Source organism: Cnephaeus nilssonii (genome assembly GCF_951640355.1).
Source record: "Cnephaeus nilssonii genome assembly, chromosome: 7".
Lineage (NCBI taxonomy): Eukaryota > Metazoa > Chordata > Mammalia > Chiroptera > Vespertilionidae > Cnephaeus > Cnephaeus nilssonii.
This window is the reverse complement of record NC_137078.1, coordinates 68,570,838-68,589,410: the sequence shown is the minus strand read 5'-3', so window position 1 is coordinate 68,589,410 and position 18,573 is coordinate 68,570,838. Positions and strand designations below refer to the sequence as shown.

Genomic DNA, 18,573 nt, shown 5'->3' with positions numbered 1-18,573 from the left:
CTTCCCTGAGTTGATGGAGTGGCTTTGTGTGCTAGGTGTCCTATAGGGCCCAGTGGCTCAGTCTCCCCAGTTACCTGAGGTGGACACTTTTGGTGCACCCCTTTGTGGCCTGCGTGCACAGTCTTGTTGTAGTTAAGCGTTGATTGTTTTTGGTATCACTGGGAGGACTTGACCTCCAGGCCAATTGTCTGTGAGGATCAGCTGTGTCTATGCTGGGAGAACTTCTGTGCTGGAGACACCCTTATGAGACAAGACTTGCAAAAGCCTCTGTGCTCAGCTTGGATGGGGCAGAGTCTCAGGGCAGAGCAGACAGCAATGGCTTCCCGTCAGCCCTGCCCTTAGAGGCCCCTGGGTCTCAGTGTCCCACAGTAATCGCTGCAAGCAACTCTGAGAGAAAGCTGCCATCAAGTTTTGCCTGCTGCCAGACAGTCCATTTTCTCCCCAAATGAGTCTGGTTCCCCAGAGTCTCGCCCGGAACTGGAGTTCAGAGCAGTCGGGAGCTTTTGTCTCCCTCCTGATTGAGAAAGCCAGCCACATACTCAGTTGCCAGCCCTCTCCGCGTGCGCACCTCTGTACCTCTGCCTTCTGGAGCTCCTCTGAGTCTCAGTGTGCTTTTCTCTTTCCTTCTAGTTGTAGAATTTCCACTCAGGCAGCTTTCCTGTGGTTCTGGATGATGTCCGTTTTGTCTTTTAGTTGTAGTTTTGAAATTGTTGTGCGAGGCAGCAGTTTAGGTGTTTACCTATGCCGCCATCTTGGTTTCTCCCACCTCTTTCTGTCTTTATGTCAGTATTATATGTGTTTTGTGTTGTAATGCTTTCTTTTACTGTTTGGTCTCTCATATCAAAACTGTTTATCTTAATAAGCTATAAATATAAATGTGCTATTTGTTTTTTTTGATAAATTTAAAATATATCACATATTCATTATGCTCTCAAAAGACAAACAAAAAATTCAATATTGAAATGAAATTTAGCTCCTTAAAGGCCTTTTTTATTTTATTAAATCTACAAATATTTACAGATTACTGTCCTTGTGCCAAGCATTGTGTTATATCTGGCATTGAGAGAAATAAATATATACACACACAGGGTGAATTTTGTGACCTGAAAATTATTCTTGCTCTTTTACTTTTAAACATTTAAAATCAAGTTTATTGGGTATAATTCCCATGTAATAAAATGTACCAATTTTAACTGTACAATTTAATGAGTTTGGCAAATATATAACAAATATATAATATACACCAGTGTAACCTCTACCACCATCACACACACACACACACACACACACACACACACACACACACGTTCATATTATTTGTAAAGATGTCTAGTTCTTCAAACAGCATTTGTTTTATTATTTATTTAATCCTCACCCGAGGATATTTTTCCCATTGATTTTTAGAGAGAGTGAAAGGGAGAAGAAGAGAGAGAGAAACACCAATGTGAGAGACACACATTTATTGGTTGTCCCCCACATACAACCGACCAGGGCCGGGAGCCTTCAATTAAGGTATGTGCCCTTGACCAGAATCAAACCCTGGACCCTTCAGTCCACAGGCTGATGCTCTATCTACTGAGCCAGACTGGCTAGGCCAAACAGCATTTGTTTTAAAGACCATTCTTTCCATATTAAATTACCATTGTACCTTTATGGAAGCTTAATTCTCCATATGTATGTGATGTGTGTGGATGTATTTCTGCACTCTCTATTCTGATCCATTGATTTCTGTGGTTGTCTGATATATTACTCATGTCTTGGTTACTATCAGTTTAAAGTAAGTCTTGTTATCATGCAATGTAAGTTCTCTAACTTTTTTTCTTATTTTTCAAAATTATATTAGATATTCCAGGTCCTTTGAGTTTCCATATAAATTTTATAATCAGCTTGTTGACTTTGCATTTAATGTAGAGATGAAATTTTGAAAAGTTGTCACCCTAGCATTAATGAATTTTCTAATTCACAAACACGATATACCTTGTCTTAATTGAGTTTTCCTTAATATCAATCAGCAATGTCTGTTAGTTTTCAGTGTAAAGTTTTTATACATAATTGGTTACATTTAAGGCTGAGTATTTTGTGTTTTGTGATGCTACTAGTATTTTAATGATATTGTATTTCAAATTTCATTTTTCAAGTGTTCATGGTTAGTGTATTTCAGGGATCTCTAGTTAATGCCCTGGGTTTCAACATGAATTCTCCACTCAGGATGGTTGCAGTTTGAAAAGTGTTTAGTCTGCAATGTCCAAGTTATTTTTTTATTTGGTTTCATGAAGTTTCATTCTACAAGACTTAGTATTCAGCCAAAGTCTTAAGCAGACCTTTGTAGATTTTTGCTGTTCTGGTTCTCTATAGCTTTTTCCTCTTCAATACCCTGACTTTCAAATTTAAGTTTCTTCAGCCTATCAAAACTCTTTATTATAGTCTTACTAGAGGCCCATTGCACTAAGAGATTCGTGCAATAGGCCTTCCTTCCCTTGTCTTCCAGCACCGGTTTTCCTCCAGCACCCGGGACCCAGGCCTTCGCTCCGGCCAGAGTCTGCCTACTTCGTCTTTGCTGCAGACTCAGGCCAGAGTCTGCCATCTTCATCTTCGCTGCTTCTCTGCAGACTCCAGCCGGAGTCTGCTGTTTTTGTCTTCGCTGCAGACTCCGGAGTCTGCAGTCTTGTCTTCGCTGCGGCACTCTGCTCCTGTAGATCCCTTCGCCCCCCCACCCTCCCTCTCATAGCAGGCGTCCTGCCCCGCCTGGCCACTCCACGCCTGGAGCAGCTGGGCGGCCACCATCTTTGGTCTTCTAATTTGCATACTCACTCTGATTGGCTGTGGGCGTAGCGGAGGTACAGTCAATTTACATGTTTTTCTATTATTAGGTAAGATCAAGTCAGAAAACTACCCTGTTGTGCTTTGAAACCCTCTCCCTGCACTATCTTTTGGAAACAGTCACTAATATGAAAGCTAGGACTATCATGAGGCTCCCTCATTTATTTCCCTTCTCGGCCATCACAGTTTGGTACTGTTTGTCATCTATGTCAGAAAAATAGTTGCTTCAGATATAGTATTTGTCCAGTTTTCTAGTTGTTTAGGGTGGGGGGTTGTCATATTAGCAACTGTGTTCCCTCCGTAATTCCTATGAGGACCTTGAGGAGTTTCCTGGGAGAGTTTGTAAATCACTGTTGCAGACATCTACCCCTCCACTTACACATGCATGCATATCTTTCAGTCTGGCAGATGAGAGAAAGGAATGTATAACTGCTGAAAATAGGGGTCAAAGAAGATTTCAAAGTTTTGATGACATTGTAGTCAATCCCTTTCCCTGGCAACCACTGACTTTTTAAAATACCTATAATTTTGCCTTTTAAAAATTCCATATTAATAGATTATAAAAGTTATAGCCTTTTGAGTTTGGCATTTAGTAGAATGCATGTGAAGTGCATGCATGTTGCTATGTATCAGTTATTTGTTCCTTTTTATTGCTGATTCATATTCCATTGTATGGATGTAGCAGAGATGGTTTATACATTCACCAGTTGAAACCATTTGGATTGTTTCCAGTTTTTAGGTGATTATGGATAAAGCTGCTATAAACATTTATGTGTGTTTTTTTGTAGGTGTGTGAACATATGTTTTCACATATCTTGGGTAAATACCTAAGAGTGGAATTCATGGGTTGTATGTTGTGTATATTTAATTGTATAACAAAGTGTCAAAATGTTTTTTAAAGTGGTTGTACCATTTTTCATTTCTGCCTGAAATGCATGAAAGTTTTCATTGCATCATCATCCATCCTTGGTTCAGTCAGTTTCTTTGATTTTAGCCTTTTAATAGGTGTAAGGTAATATCTCATTGTGGTTTCAACTTACATTTCCCTATTGATTAATGAGGTTGAACATCTTTTCATGAACTTAATTGACACCCATATATCTGCTTTAATGAAGTGTCTGATAAAATCTTTTATGTATACTCGATATAATTCTTAATCACATAGGTGTTTTTACAAGTATTTTCTCAGTCTGTAGCTTGAATTAAAATACCTTTCTAAGAGCAATTTTTAATTTTATCAAATTCAGTTCATGACCTTTTTCTTTTATGGATTGTGATTTTTATATCTTATCTAGGGAAACTTTGCTAACATAGGATATACAGATATTCTCTTATGTATATTTTTATTTGCCCATTTAAAAAATCTTTCCATTTATTTCATGTTGTAGGGTGTTTTAGAGTGATTTTTGTTTTTGTTACGGTCAACTATACATAACGTAATAGTTATAATTTTAACCATTTTTAGGTGTACAATTCACTGCCATTAAGTACACCCACAATATGATGCAACCACCACCACTATTCTTTTCTGAAACTTTTCATCATTCCAAATAGAAATTCTATTCTCATCTATACTAATAAAAGGGTAATATGCAAATTGGTCATGATGCCCTCACAGTAACAACTGAACAGCAGGCTGTGTGGGGCGACCAGGCCGGCAGGGGGGTTAGCGAGGGATGACCAAACGACTGACCAGCAGGCTACGTGGGGTGACCAGGTTGGCAGGGGGGCAGTGAAGGGCAACTAGGCCAGCAGGGAAGGGCAGTTGGGGGCAACCAGGCTGGTCGGGGGGGCAGTTAGGGGCTATCAGGCTGGCAGGCAGAGGCGGTTAGGGGTGATCAGGCTGGTAGGGGGGCAGTTAGGAGTGATCAGGCAGGCAGGCAGGTGAGCAGTTAGGATCCAGCAGTCCCCGGATTGTGAGAGGGATGTCCGACTGCCAGTTTCAGCCCAATCCTGGGGATTGGGCCGAAATTGGCAGTGGGACATCCCCCGAGGGGTCCTGGATTGGAGAGGGTCTAAGCTGGGCTGAGGGGGACCCTCCCTGCCCCCTGTGCATGAATTTCATGCACCGGGCCTCTAGTCCTATATAATAAAAGACTAATATGCAAATAGACCAAACGAGGGAACAACTGAACAACCGAAACATCCGGTCACTATGATGTGTGCTGACCATCAGGGGGATATGGTGGGCGTCGGCAGCAGGCAGTAGAGTGTGAAACATGGTGGGTGTCAGCTACAGCGGCATGGTGGAGCAGGTGAGTGGGGGTACCAGACCAAGGCGGGGCACTGGTTGCTGTCATTGGGTCGAGCCTCTGGTGGTTAATGAAAATTCTTTGCTCTCCCGCGCCGTGGTCCTGCCCGGCGCTTGCACCTGCTGCCGGCACCAGAGCCGCCACTCACACCCACTGCCAGCTCCTGGCGCCGATCACTCGGCCCTGTCAACAGGTACAAGTGGCAGCTGCTGGCCCTGATCACCCCTGAGGGCTTCTCCACCTCCCCCTGCTCCTGAGGGGTGACCGGGGCAGCAGCCACTGCTTGCACCCACTGCTGGCGCTGGCCCCAGGCACTGTGCACCTTCAGTGGGTGCAAGCAGGGCTGGCGCCGTCAGTGCGTGGGAGCAGCAGCGGAGGAAGTAGGGCTACCAGCAGACAGGGGAATGGGAGCCACGGCAGGAGGGGCCGGGCGGGGGCACAGAGGATGGGCCGAGACCCACCCCTGTGCCCACTGCAGCTTCAAGACCCACAGTTCCTTTCGAGATGCACAAATTTGTACACTAGGCCCCTAGTTAAACAATAAGTCCGCATTCTCTTCTTTCTCCAGCCCCTGGTAACTTCTATTTTATTTATTGGAATATTCCTCTATTTTAGGTATCTGATATAAATGGAATAATAAAATACCTGTTCTTTTGTGTCTGGTGTATTTTACTTTGCATGTTTTCAAGGTTTATCCATGTTGTAGCATGTATTAGAATTTTATTTTATTTTATGGCTGAACTAGAAGCCCGGTGCACGAAATTCGTGCACGGCAGGGGGTTGTCCCTCAGCCCAGCCTGTACCCTCTCCAATATGGGACTCCTAGAGGGATGTCCGACTGCCCGTTTAGGCCCGATCCAACCAGGATCGGGCCTAAACGGGCAGTCGGACATCCCTCTCACAATCCAGGACTGCTGGCTCCAAACTGATCAACTGCCTGCCTTCCTGATTGCCCCTAACCGCTTCTGCCTGCCAGCCTGTTTGCCCCCAACTTCCCTCCTCTGCCGGCCTGGTCACCCCTAACTGCCCTCTCCTGCAGGGTTGATCACCTCCAACTGCCCTCCCTTGCAAGCCTGGTCCCTCTCTACTGCCCTCCCTTGCAGGCCTGGTCCCTCACAACTGCCCTCCCTTGCAGGCCGGGTGCCTCCCAACTGCCCTCTCCTGCTGGCCGTCTTGTAGTGGCCATCTTGTGTCCACATGGGGGCAGGATCTTTGACCACATGGGGGCAGCTATATTGTGTGTTGCAGTGATGATCAATCTGTATATTACTCTTTTATTAGATAGGATAGAGGCCTGGTACAGGGGTGGGGGCCAGCTGGTTTGCCCTGAAGGGTGTCCCGGATCAGGGTGGGGTTCCCTTGGGGCCTGGGGCAGCCTGAGCGAGGGGCCTGTGGTGGTTTGCAGGCCGGCCACGCCTCCTGGCAACCCAAGGGGAGGCCCTGGTATCTGGAATTTATTGTCCTTCTACAATTGAAACTTTGTAGCCTGGGGCGGCAGCCATTTCTGGGGCGGCAGCCATTTCTGTGGCAGTTAATTCACCTTCTACAATTGAAACTTTGTAGCCTTAAGCAGGTGAGCCCGGCCAGGGTGTGCAGAAAGCTTTGCTTCCCCTGTTGCCGCCGGCAACCCTGGCCTGCTCTCTCAAGCTCCATTCTGCCGCCATTTGTTTCAATTTGTTTACCTTCTACAATTGAAACTTTGTAGCTTGAGTGGAGGTTTAGGCCTGCAACGGCTATGGAAAGCTTGGCTTCCTCTGTTACCTGGGAAACCTTGCTCACTGTGGCTGTAGCCATCTTGGATTGGGGTTAATTTGCATACTCGCCCTGATTGGCTAGTGGGCGTGGCTTGGCTGGTGGGCGTGGCTTATGTAGCGGAGTGGTGGTTAATTTGCATATTACCATTTTATTAGAGAGGATAATATTCCACTATATATATCTACCATATTAGAAGAAATCCATTCATCAGTTGATGGAAATTTGGGTTGTTCCCACCTTTTGGTTATTGAGATTAATGCTGCTCTAAACATTGGTGTGGGAATATCTCAGTCCCTAATTTGAATTCTTTTGGGTATGTACCTAGGAATGGAATTAATGGATCATATGGTAATTATTATGTTTAAAACTGTTTTTATGCCATGAAATTGTTTTCCACAGTGGCTACCCCATTTTATATTGTCGCCAGTAATGTACAAGTGTTTCAGTTTCTCTGTTTCTTTGCCAACAGTTGTTATCTTCCTTTAATATATATATATATATATATATATATATATATATATGTATATATATATATATATATATATATATATAATTCTTTTAATGTTTTATTTTTATTTTTAAAAATATATTTTATTGATTTTTTACAGAGAGAAAGGGAGAGGAATAGAGAGTTAGAAAATCGGTGAGAGAGAAACATCGATCAGCTGCATCCTGCACACTCCCTACTGGGGATGTGCCCGCAACCAAGGTATATGCCCTTGACCGGAATTGAACCTGGGACCCTTGACTCCCACAGGCTGACTCTCTATCCACTGAGCCAAACCGGTTAGGGCTTAATGTTTGTTTTTTTTTTAATTGATTTTTAGAGAGAGAGTGATATATAGAGAAAAACATTGATGAGAGAGGAACATCATCAATCAGTTGCCTCCTGCATGCCCCATACTGGGGATTGAGCCCACAACCTGGGCATGTGCCCTGATCAGGAATCAAACCAGCAAACTCTTGGTTCCTGGGTCAATGCTCAACTGCTGAGCAACACAGGCCAGGCTATCTTCCATTTTTTGATAGTGGCCACCTTAATGGGTATGAAGTAGTATCTGATGTTGGTTTTGATTTGAATTTCCCTAATGACATATGATGCTGAACATCTCTTTATGTGCTTAATTGACTATCTTGGGAGGAATGTTTATTTAAGTCCTTTGCCTGTTTTTGAAAATTTTTGTTTCTTTTTGTTGAGTGGTAGGAGTTCTTTATATATTCTGGATATTATTCCCTTATCACTAAATTGTTCATGATTTTCCCTTTCTATCATCTTAATGCATTTGGGATTGTAGTGATGTTCCTCTTTTCATTTCTGATGTTGCTAATTTGTCAACTAGTGCTATTGATTACAAAGATGGTAGTCTTGAAGGTCCTTCAACATAATTATTTCTATCAGCTATCTTTCATGTATTTTTAGGCTTTCTTGTTAGGTACATACATATTTACAATTGTTATGTATTTTTGGTGAGTTGACTCCATTATCATTATATAATGTCTCTCTTTACACCTGGTTTTATGTTTTGTCCTCATGTCTGCATTGTCTGACCTTAATATAGTCTCTCTGATTCTCTTTTGATTATTGTTTTCATGTTGTGTCCTTTTACTCCTTTTACTTGTAACTTATTCATGTCCTTATATTTAAACTTGATTTCCTATTGATAACATATCATTGGATTTTTCTATTTGTTTCATCTGGCAATATTTATCTATTAAGCATATTATTAAATTGTCTTAATTAAATGTAAGATCATTAAATATATGTTTGAATTTAATTATGATATTGTTCTAGTGTTTTTCATATTTGCTCCATCTGTTCTTTGTTCCCTTCTCTTTTGTCTTCTGCCTTCTTTTGGATTACTGAACTATTTCTTCTAGTTCCATTTTATCTTCACTATTGGTGTATTTATAACTACTTTTTTAGTGTTTATCCTAGGATTATATATGTGTGTGTGTGTGTGTGTGTGTACACACACACACACACACACACACACACACACACACACACTAATAAAAGAGAAACATGCAAATTGACTGTCACTCTGCTGCGCCCACCAGCAAATCAGGAGTGAGTATGTAAATTAACCCAACAAAAATGGTGACAGCCACGGAGCTGGAGCGAACAGGAGGCTTGCATTGCCCCCAGCCTGCTTCCAGCCTTCCCTGGCCTCCAGCCTGCCCTGGCCTCCGCTGAAGGAGGGGCTGGGATCCTGGGTCACCGGGGGGTGTGGCCAGACTGAAAATCGCCCTCAGCCCCTTACCCAGGCTGGCTACATCCCCATGGGTCCCTGCTAGGGGGCTTGGCCAGCCTGCAAACAGCCATCAGCTCCTCATCCAGGCTGGCCAGGCACCCCAGCGGAAACCCCCACCCTGAAGGGGGTGTGGCCAGCTTGAATACAGCCCTCAGCCACTCACACAGGCTGGCCACGCCCCCCCCAGTGGGGACCCTCACTCCATGGGGGCATGGCTGGCCTGCAAACCACCACAGGCCCCTCGCCCAGGCTGCCCCATGCCCCAAGGGAACCCCCACCCTGATCTGGGACATCCTTCAGGGCAAACCAGCTGCCCCCCCCCCATGCACCAGGCCTCTATCTATACTAATAAAAGGGTAATATGCTAATTAGACTTGGAGACCCTCCAGGAGACTTTCTGGATGTTCTTCTGGATAAAGCCATGGTGGCGGGGCCGAGGTAGAAGTGGTTAGAGGCCAAGAGGGGAGGGCAGTTGTGGGTGATCAGACCAGGATGGGATGGCAGTTGTGGGTGATCAGGCAGGGAGGGGCTTTTGTGGGTGATCAGGCCGGCAGGGTGGGAAGTTGGGGGTGATCAGGACAGCAAGGGGGGCAGTTTGGGGTGAGCAGGCCAGCATGGGGGCAGTTGGGGGCAAGCAGGCCAGTGGGGAGGGTAGGTGGGGGCGAGCAGGCCAGCAGGGGGGGTCAGTTGGGGATGAACAGACTGGCAGAGGGGGGAGTTGGGGGTGATCAGGCTGGCAGGGGGCAGTTGTGGGCGAGCAGGCCAGCAGGCAGAGTGGTTAGGGGCTATCAGGCAGGCAGGCAGGTGAGCGGTTAGGAGCCAGCAGTCCTGAATTGCGAGGGGGATGTCCGACTGCCGGTTTAGGCCTGATCCCTGTAAACCGGCAGTAGGACATCCTTTGAGAGGTCCCAGATTGGAGAGGGTGCAGGCCGGGCTGATGGACACCCACCACCGTGTGCACGAATTTTGTGCACCGGGCCACTAGTGTGTGTGTGTGTGTGTGTGTGTGTGTGTGTGTGTGTGTGTGTCTGTCTGTCTGACCACAAAGTATCTAACTGAATAATGCATTTCCAAAGTTAGATATCTAGTTTAAGAAAGTTAGAACAATGTACTTCAAATTGCTCCCTTCAACATTTTGTGCTATTGTTGCCATATATTTTACTATTATAGATGGCATAAACATACAATGCATTGCTACTATATTTTCTTTAGACAGTCATTTATCTTTTAGAGTGATTAAAAATAAGAACATTTATATTTACCTTTATTTAAATAATTTCTTGAATTATTCATTTATTTGTGTAGATTTTAGTTTATGTCTGGTATCATTTTTCCCTCAACCTGAAGAACTTTCTTTAACATTTCTTATAATAGTGACTGTTGATAATGGATTCTCTCAATTTTTGTTTTTCTCTAAATACTTATATTGTAGCCTTAAGTTTTAAAAGATATTTTCATGGGGTCTAAACTTTTATGTTGGCAGTTTTTTTTCAATAATTTAAAGATATCATTCCCTTGATTTACAGTTTGCACAGTTTCTTATGATTAATCTACTGTAATTTTTTATCTTAGTTTCTGTGTATGTGATTTGTATTTTAAAATATGAAAATCCATTTAAAAATATTCTGCTTGGTGCTTCTTGGGCCTGTAGCTAGATAGCTTTCATTATTGTGGAAAATTCTCAGGTATTATTTCTTCAGATATTTCTTCTGCTCTATTCTCTGTCATCCCCTTCTGGAATTTCAGTTATACATATGTTAGATCATTTGATATCATTCAGAGCTGTTAGGTGCTGTGTTCTTTTCTTTTTTCTTTTTCTTTTTCTGTTTCTTTCCCCTTTTGTCTTTTTGTTCAGCTATTTCTATTGATCTGCAGTTCTCTAATTACTCATCTGTGTCAAATTTACTGGTGAGTATATTGAAGACATTAATCTCTGTTACCGTGTTTTTCAGTTTTAGCATTTTCTTTAGAATCATTGCTGTAATTTCCATCTCTCTACGGAAATTCCTCACTTGTTTTCATGCATTTTGTCCTTTTTTATTAAAGGCTTTAACATATTAATTTTAGTTTAAGTTCATTGTCTAGTAATTCCAATATCTGATCATTTCTGAATCTAGTTCTGTTTATATTTTTCTCACGTAGAGAGTAGGTTTTTCTTCCCTTGAAGTTCTTATATGTTCCACAATCTTTTATTGAATACTGTATACCTAGTGTAGAACAATAGAGAATGATAGAAATCATATTTGTCACTGGAAATGGATACACTTCTTTTTCTAGGTCATTTGTATGAAGGCTTATGTTTACTTATTCAGGAGTTAAGCTGGGCTGAGTCTCATTGTTGCTATGGTTACCTTCAGTTTGTCCTGGGCTTAAAATTCTCTAGTGTTACTTTATTTGTGAGGGAGAGGGCTAGGGTGATTAAGGGTATTTTCATCAATTATGCTCTACCCTGAACTTTTGTCTTTTTCTGGGTACTGCTACCACAGTGGCTTCTCTCGATGCTTTTGTCCCTACTTTAGAAGTAGATTGCTGTTGTTTGTAATCCAGTGGTTGGTATCTGGTGTTGAGGGAGCAAGACTATTTTTATTGTATTGGTCTAACCTTACTCCTAGGCAGACCCTGTATGTTCTGGTTTTGGAGTGGAGTTTTAAAAAATGATGCCATCTTTCTTTACTCTTTCATCTTTGCTTTTAATTTTTATTTTTTAGAAAGAGAGAGAGAAACATCAATGAAAAGGAGAAACACTGATTGGGTTGCCTCCCATATGTACCCCGACCTGGGGGGATCTAACCCACAACATAGGTATGTGCCTTGACACTCCAATTAACTTAGTCACCCAGCCAGGGCTCAACTCCGTCTTGAATCATTGATATGTCTTGTATGAGACAGAGTTTCCTATCCCTTTTGTAGGGATAGGAGCCATCTAATAAAGAGATGTAGTCTTAAGCCATGACTGTTTTCTGCCCCTCACCCAGGTATAAAGGATTTTTTTTTTCCTGTTCCTCCACCTGCAATGGTCTCACTTGGTTACAAATTTTGTTATTCCTCATCCAGTGGCTTAAGACCTTTATTTCTATGGGGTACAGATATTGGTGGGGCTTCATGTATTTTCTATGACAGAAGCTACTCTCTTTCTCCAGGTTTGCATCACAAAAAAAGGCATTTTCTAGTCTTCTGCCCTGCCCCTAATCTTTCTCCAAAACACCTGACGGAGACCTGTACAGGAGTCTGCCACTGGGTTTGAATTCCCTTTTGTGTGTGTGACTCTCAGAGGTTCTACATGCTCATATTTCCTCTACACTGGATCTTTAATCATTTTTTAAAAAATTTGTCTTAATTATTTTTAATCACTTGTATGACACCCAGCATTTCTTCTTTTGGTGCCCTGTCATAGAGGAGTCGGAGCTTCTTTCCCATCTTCTTTTGATGGGGCCCAACTTTCCTTGGATGTCCGATTATTGGTTGCCATATAGTCCCAATTTTCTGATAGATTTTGTTCTTTATTTGGATATTTCTTGTTAAGGTGGAAGTAAAGATCTTTCCAGCTTTCTATATCCTATGTGGAAATGAAACTTAACACACCTTTTAAAAGTTAAAGTTCCTGGTAAGAAATATAACTTCTGTGCTAATTTAGTGGTTCTCAAGTTATTTCTAGTGGTGAAACATTAGGTAGTTATGATGATAGTTATAGAACTATTGTTTTTTCCCCAAAATTAAAGTAAGTAACTATATATTTGTGACAATATATACACATATATAATTAGTATTATTAATAATTGATGTAATTTAATGAATTTTTTTTGGATTTCGGTAGTTATACTAGATATTTTTCATATAATTCTCAGTAAAATGTTGAAACATGGTTTACTATGCCCTTTTTATGGATGAGAGAAACTGAGGCTAAAGGGATTAAATTGATTGCTTTGCATCACAGAGAATTAGTATGTAGTACAGATGAGATTTGAGCCCGTATCTTTCTAGTTTCAAAATGCATTCTCTTTGTACTCTACTTCAATATGTAGTTAATTTCTTGTGGCTGGGATTAACACAAAAGGACAGGGGAGGGGGCAAATTAATGATAAAAATCTAGTTAGACTTCTATTACTAAATATATTTTTATTTCTGTTTAACATGGGCCAATTTTTTAAAAAATAGGCAATGATTTTGGAAAGGACGATGCCATCGGAGGGAATGTGAACAAATATATGGTGCTTCCAACTGGATACTGTGGACAGCCCAAGAAAGGACATCTTGTCTTTGATGCTTGCTTTGAGAGTGGTGAGTGTATTAAAGGCCTTTGCTCTTGTTCTTGTCTGGTGAGGGTTTTTTAGAATCTATCCCACTTAAATGTGATTCAATCCATTTAATGTTTTACCAGAATGAAACAAGTCAGAGGAAAATCAATTTTGATGGGATTAACTTGGAAATACTTAAAATGAGATACAATATTTTTGTTGCTATAAATTATTAGAAGTATACTGGTAATAATGGTGAACATTTGTATAATATCTTATATTTTATAAAGTACTTACCTAGATCTTATTTGTCTGGGATAAAACTAATATAATTTGACTAACTATATGGTAAATCAATTATTGAATGTTGATTGTACATATGGTTTTATATGACATTCTCACAGAACTTAATCATTGTGAGACAGGAGGCTTTTCTATAAAGAAATGATGAGAGAACAGATTCAATTGAACACAAACAAAACAACAAAAGTAATAATGCATCATAATCAACAAATGCTTGTAGGTATTCTAAAAGGGGAGATCAGGACTTGGTTGTGAATTCCCATCCAGTAGGTATTTGATCTTGTTAAAATCTTTATGCCCTGAACCTCATATTCAACTATGACTAGCAAACACTATGTATTCAGAATATGTTGAAAATATTAGTGAGAAAAGTAACATAATTTCCTTTTTAAAATAATTAATTTTATTGATTTCAGAGAGGAAGGGAGAGGAAAGGGAGAAAGAGATAGAAACATCAATAATGTGAGAGAATCATTGGTTGACTGCCTCCTGCATGCCCCACACTGGGAAACGAGCCTGCAATCCAGGCATGTACCCTGCCCAGGAATCCAACCGTGACCTCCTGGTTCTTAGGTTGACACTCAACCACTGAGCCATGCTTGCCGGGCATTTTTGTTTTTGAATAGTGTGCATGCGTGTGTGTGTGTGTGTGTCTGTGTGTGTCTGTGTATGAAGAGATATGCCAGCTCTCTGAATCCTAAGAATATTGGCTATTTATACCAACTATTGAAAACTTGCTTATCCAGAGTTTTGCTCTTTGTTTATTCCATGTTGTCTTAGTTTGCTAGGGCTACCATAACAAAGAGCCACAAACTGAGTGGCTTAAACAACAGAAATTTATTGTCTCAGTTCTGAGATCAAGGTGTTGTCAGGCTTGGGTCATTCTAAGGGTTTTTGGGAAGAATCTGTTCTATGCCTCTTCTCTAGCTTCTAGTGGTTTGCTAGTGATTTTTGTTGTTATTTGGTTTGTAGAAGCATCACCTTAATTTATGTCTTCATTTTCACATGGTGTTCTCTCTATGTGTATGTCTGTCTCTAAATACCCTTTTGTTTTTTAAGGACACCAGTCATTGGTTTAGGGCCCACAGTAATGACCCCATTTTAATTTGATTACTTTTGTAGGGACCTTTTCTCATAGTAAGGTCTCATTATGAGGTTCTGAAACATGAGGGACTGAAACATATGAAGTTTTCTGGGGACACAATTCAACTCATAACACAGAATTGTAGTGTTGTCCTTCCAGTCAGATATGAGTACTGTCCACCCTGTTAGGATCAATGTTTCCTCTTTTTTTTTTTGAATCTAGTATTGTTGTCTTGTCCAGGAATTCACTTGGTGCCTAGAAAATAACTTTTGAATTCTTTTTACTTTAGGTTTACTTTTATATTATACTTAAGGTATGATGGGTTTTTACAATAATTCTACAAGTAGGAATTATTTTATTCCTACAGTATGAAATAATCCAAATTCCTTTTCTAGAACACCTTTTCCTTAACTATACTCATCTTTTTCCATCCCTTACTGAAAAGCTCAGTACAAGAAATTGCCCATCTGACCACAAAGTAACTAACTGAATAATGCATATTCTCCCCCAAATGTATGAACAGTGATTTGTCCTAGCAGTGCATCAGCCTTGCAGTATAGTAGAGTGGCTAAGTGACACCCTTTGGAGTCAGGCTGCAGTTTAAATTCTGACTTGAATACTGGGTCACGGTTTCCTCATCTGTTAATGGTGAATGATGCCTACCTTATATCTTAATTGAAGAAAAATATATATTTCATTGTTTAAAAAATTAATCCCATTTTACTAAAATATATACACACCAATAAAATATTTAAAAATAGGTAAATGAGGAGATTGCATAAAGGGAAAATAGCAAAAGAAAATTCAGCTGGATGAGTACATAAAATGTATGCTATGAGACCCATAAATTTGCTATAGATAGATAACAAGTTTAACTGTGACTTTTCTGGCAGCCTGTTAATAAGATAAAAATAAATCAGTACTGAAATCTGATAGAAACCCTTCCTAATGAGCTTCCCAAAGCATATACTGAAATATGATGAATAGCATCCTCAACAATATTCCTGTGATCTTTACAACAGTATGTTTCATAGAGGTGTATTTTGTAACATCCTTCAATGTAGGATGAGGGCATAATGCTAAAGGGCATTTTAATGAAAACAATTCAGTTACCACTTAAAACAATTTGTTTGATATATTATCTATTTATTTATTTTTCCTTTTTATTGACTTTATTGAGGTAAGATTGCTTAATTCAAGGATGTATTTGAGATTATTTAAAACAGGGAAGTCAGAGGCCTTTTATATTATGTGCTAACTCTGAGCTACTGGCTGTTGTTTCCTGGTATACTGTATTGAAAAGGATTCTGTAAGTGTATCTGGACTTACTGGGAAGAAGTTAGGTGATTAATAGATTCAATGAATGGGGAGTATTGACTCATATAGATTAAGTATATTCCCTTCAGATAAGACTCCATAAGTTTTTTTTCTCCTTTCAGAGATGTTGGATTTGTAAAGTGCCTAGTACATTTCCTGGCCCTGAGTAGATAATTAATGTTTTTCTTATGAGAAATAAGGTCTTTGGGTGAAATAAGAACTTCCTATGAATCCCTGATCTCTTTTTTTTTTTTCCATATATACCTCCCTATAAGTATATTTCCCTTGAGAAAACAGCCACAACACTCTAATTTTATTTCTCCAGAGATATTTGACACTTTTTATGATTTTTAAAAACTTCTTTTGTTCTCTTCTATTAGTAATCAGCTTCAGGACAGAATATGAGTCTGATTAATCCCTGTTCTTCCACAGAGCCAAGCAGAGTACTTACAAAATTAACCACTACATTAATACTGTATTTATTTATTGAATAAAGTAATTTGAGCAACAGAAACATGGGGAAAGATTAACTTTTCAATAACTTTGATGAAAAAGTCATATTTAATTGCTGCTTATTTCCTAGTCCACCAACTTCTCTGAAGTTTTCATACCTTTGCAGATGCTGTTTTCTCTACCTGGTAAAATGTTAATTCAGACTCAGTCCAGCATTTCTTCCTGCGAGAAACAGTACATCTCAGGCAGGTTTGGCTGTCTGTATCTCTGTATTTACAACCATTTCTTAAGCTATTCTATGATATCCTTTATTGCATTGCAGTCATTTAATTGTGTTTTTTTCCCTTATCACTAAAAGTGCCTTGAAGTTAGGGATGGTTTCTTATTAATTTTTTCTCCCAGCACCTAGTATACTATCAGTCATTTAATAAGGAACTCAATAAATATATGAATAAATGAGGGATGACAGATAATGAACAAAATAATCTTCATAAAGTAAAATTTTAAGATTGATAAAAGTATTTTACATTTATATAAAAAATTAAGATTAACAGCAAAAAGAATATTAAGGAAAAAAACAATAAAATGATCACTTATTTATTGCTTGCCAGATACTATCATAAGTGACATATACATAGTTTATTACAAAACCTTCTGAGGTGTTAAATCTCTCTCTATAAGTTTGGAAACTGATGCTCAGGAATGTAAATCTGTTTACCTTAAAGTGCATGACCGACAAGTGGTGTAGATGAATATGAAACTGAGAATTTTCTAGCTCCAAAGGCCATACTTTTAACCATTATCTCTCTCTATATATAAAAGCCTAAGCAACCCAACGACCGGTCGACTGGTCGCTATGACACACACTGACTACCAAGGAGCAGATGCTCAATGCAGAAGCTGCCCCCTGGTGGTCAGTGCCCTCCCACAGCGGGAGCACTGCTCAGCTGTCTGACGGGTGCCAGATGCCAGATTCACGGCTGGCAAGTGCAGCTGCGGCGGCCCAAGCCCCTCCTGCATCTGCAGCAGTGCTACCACCCGTGGCAGGCGCAGCAGGGCCGGGATGAGCAGGTGTGGTGCGGACTTGGATTCCCCCCCACCACCACCACCTGCCACGTGATGCACTACTATATCCCTCAGGGGATGTTGGACTGCTGGTTTCGGCCCGATCCTCGCAGGCCAGATCGGGCCAAAACCAGAAGTCTGACATCCCCCGAGGGGTCCTGGATTGCGAGAGGGGTGGGCCAGGATGAGTGACCCCACTGATGCATGAATTCATGCACCGGGCCTCTAGTATATACATATTAGCTTATCATAGGCCAATTTATGAAATATGAGTAATATATTGTTGAAAATTACTCTTTAGGTAAGACAAATAGGAAATTTTTTTGTAATAAAGAAAAATGAAAAATTTTCTACTTGATAAAATAAGCCATTCAAATAAATACTCTGTTTAATTGCCGTTATATGTAATTTGAGTATTGTTTTGTGATTGGTATGAGTATATATGAATTGAACATGAAAAGAGCATTGTAATTTGTACTTCAAATTAATTGGTTAGCCTGAGATATTTAATATGTTGTTTAAATTACTATTGAAAGCAGAAGGGTCAGTAAAATAAAGGTATGGGTCAGTTATTTGCATACTATTTTAAAACAATGAAAATAAAACTTTTACTCTTAATTCCTTCAATGGAATTTACGATATTCACTTGTGTAATCTGTAAAAATTAACATTATATTTCCTTTTGATAGAAATTATCTTCATTCATGGCACAGTATGAAAATGTGTCAAGATTACATTAGAAATCAGGGTTTTTAGCTTAATGTCTTACCTACACTTTTCTTTGTTTAGAGTCTAAATGGACATTATACTTTGTTTTTTAACTTTATGAGGAATAATTGGCAAATATAAATATATATATTTAAAGTATACATTGTGATGATTTGATATACATATATACATAATAGGGCAAAAGTAGTTTTACAGTTATGAGTACATAAAACACAGAGTTTATTCTTGTATTGTTATTAATTACTAGCTGTACCCGGCCACGCATTGCTGTGGCTCAGTCTGGTTAAATGGAAAAGAAAGAAAAGAGA

At 40.1% G+C, this 18,573-nt stretch overlaps 1 protein-coding gene across 1 annotated transcript in view; it reads left to right on the top strand.

Annotated features, from left to right (window-relative positions):
• Window positions 1–13,067: 13,067 nt before the first annotated feature.
• Window positions 13,068–18,573, top strand: part of AGBL4 (AGBL carboxypeptidase 4) — a gene marked incomplete at both ends in the record, with an annotated part of 953,795 nt that continues 948,289 nt past the window's right edge. Inside the window, 2 exons of the mRNA XM_079777856.1 lie at window positions 13,068–13,080; window positions 13,235–13,357. Of these exons, the coding sequence (XP_079633982.1) occupies window positions 13,068–13,080; window positions 13,235–13,357 (136 nt within the window). The remainder of the gene's footprint in view (window positions 13,081–13,234; window positions 13,358–18,573) is intronic.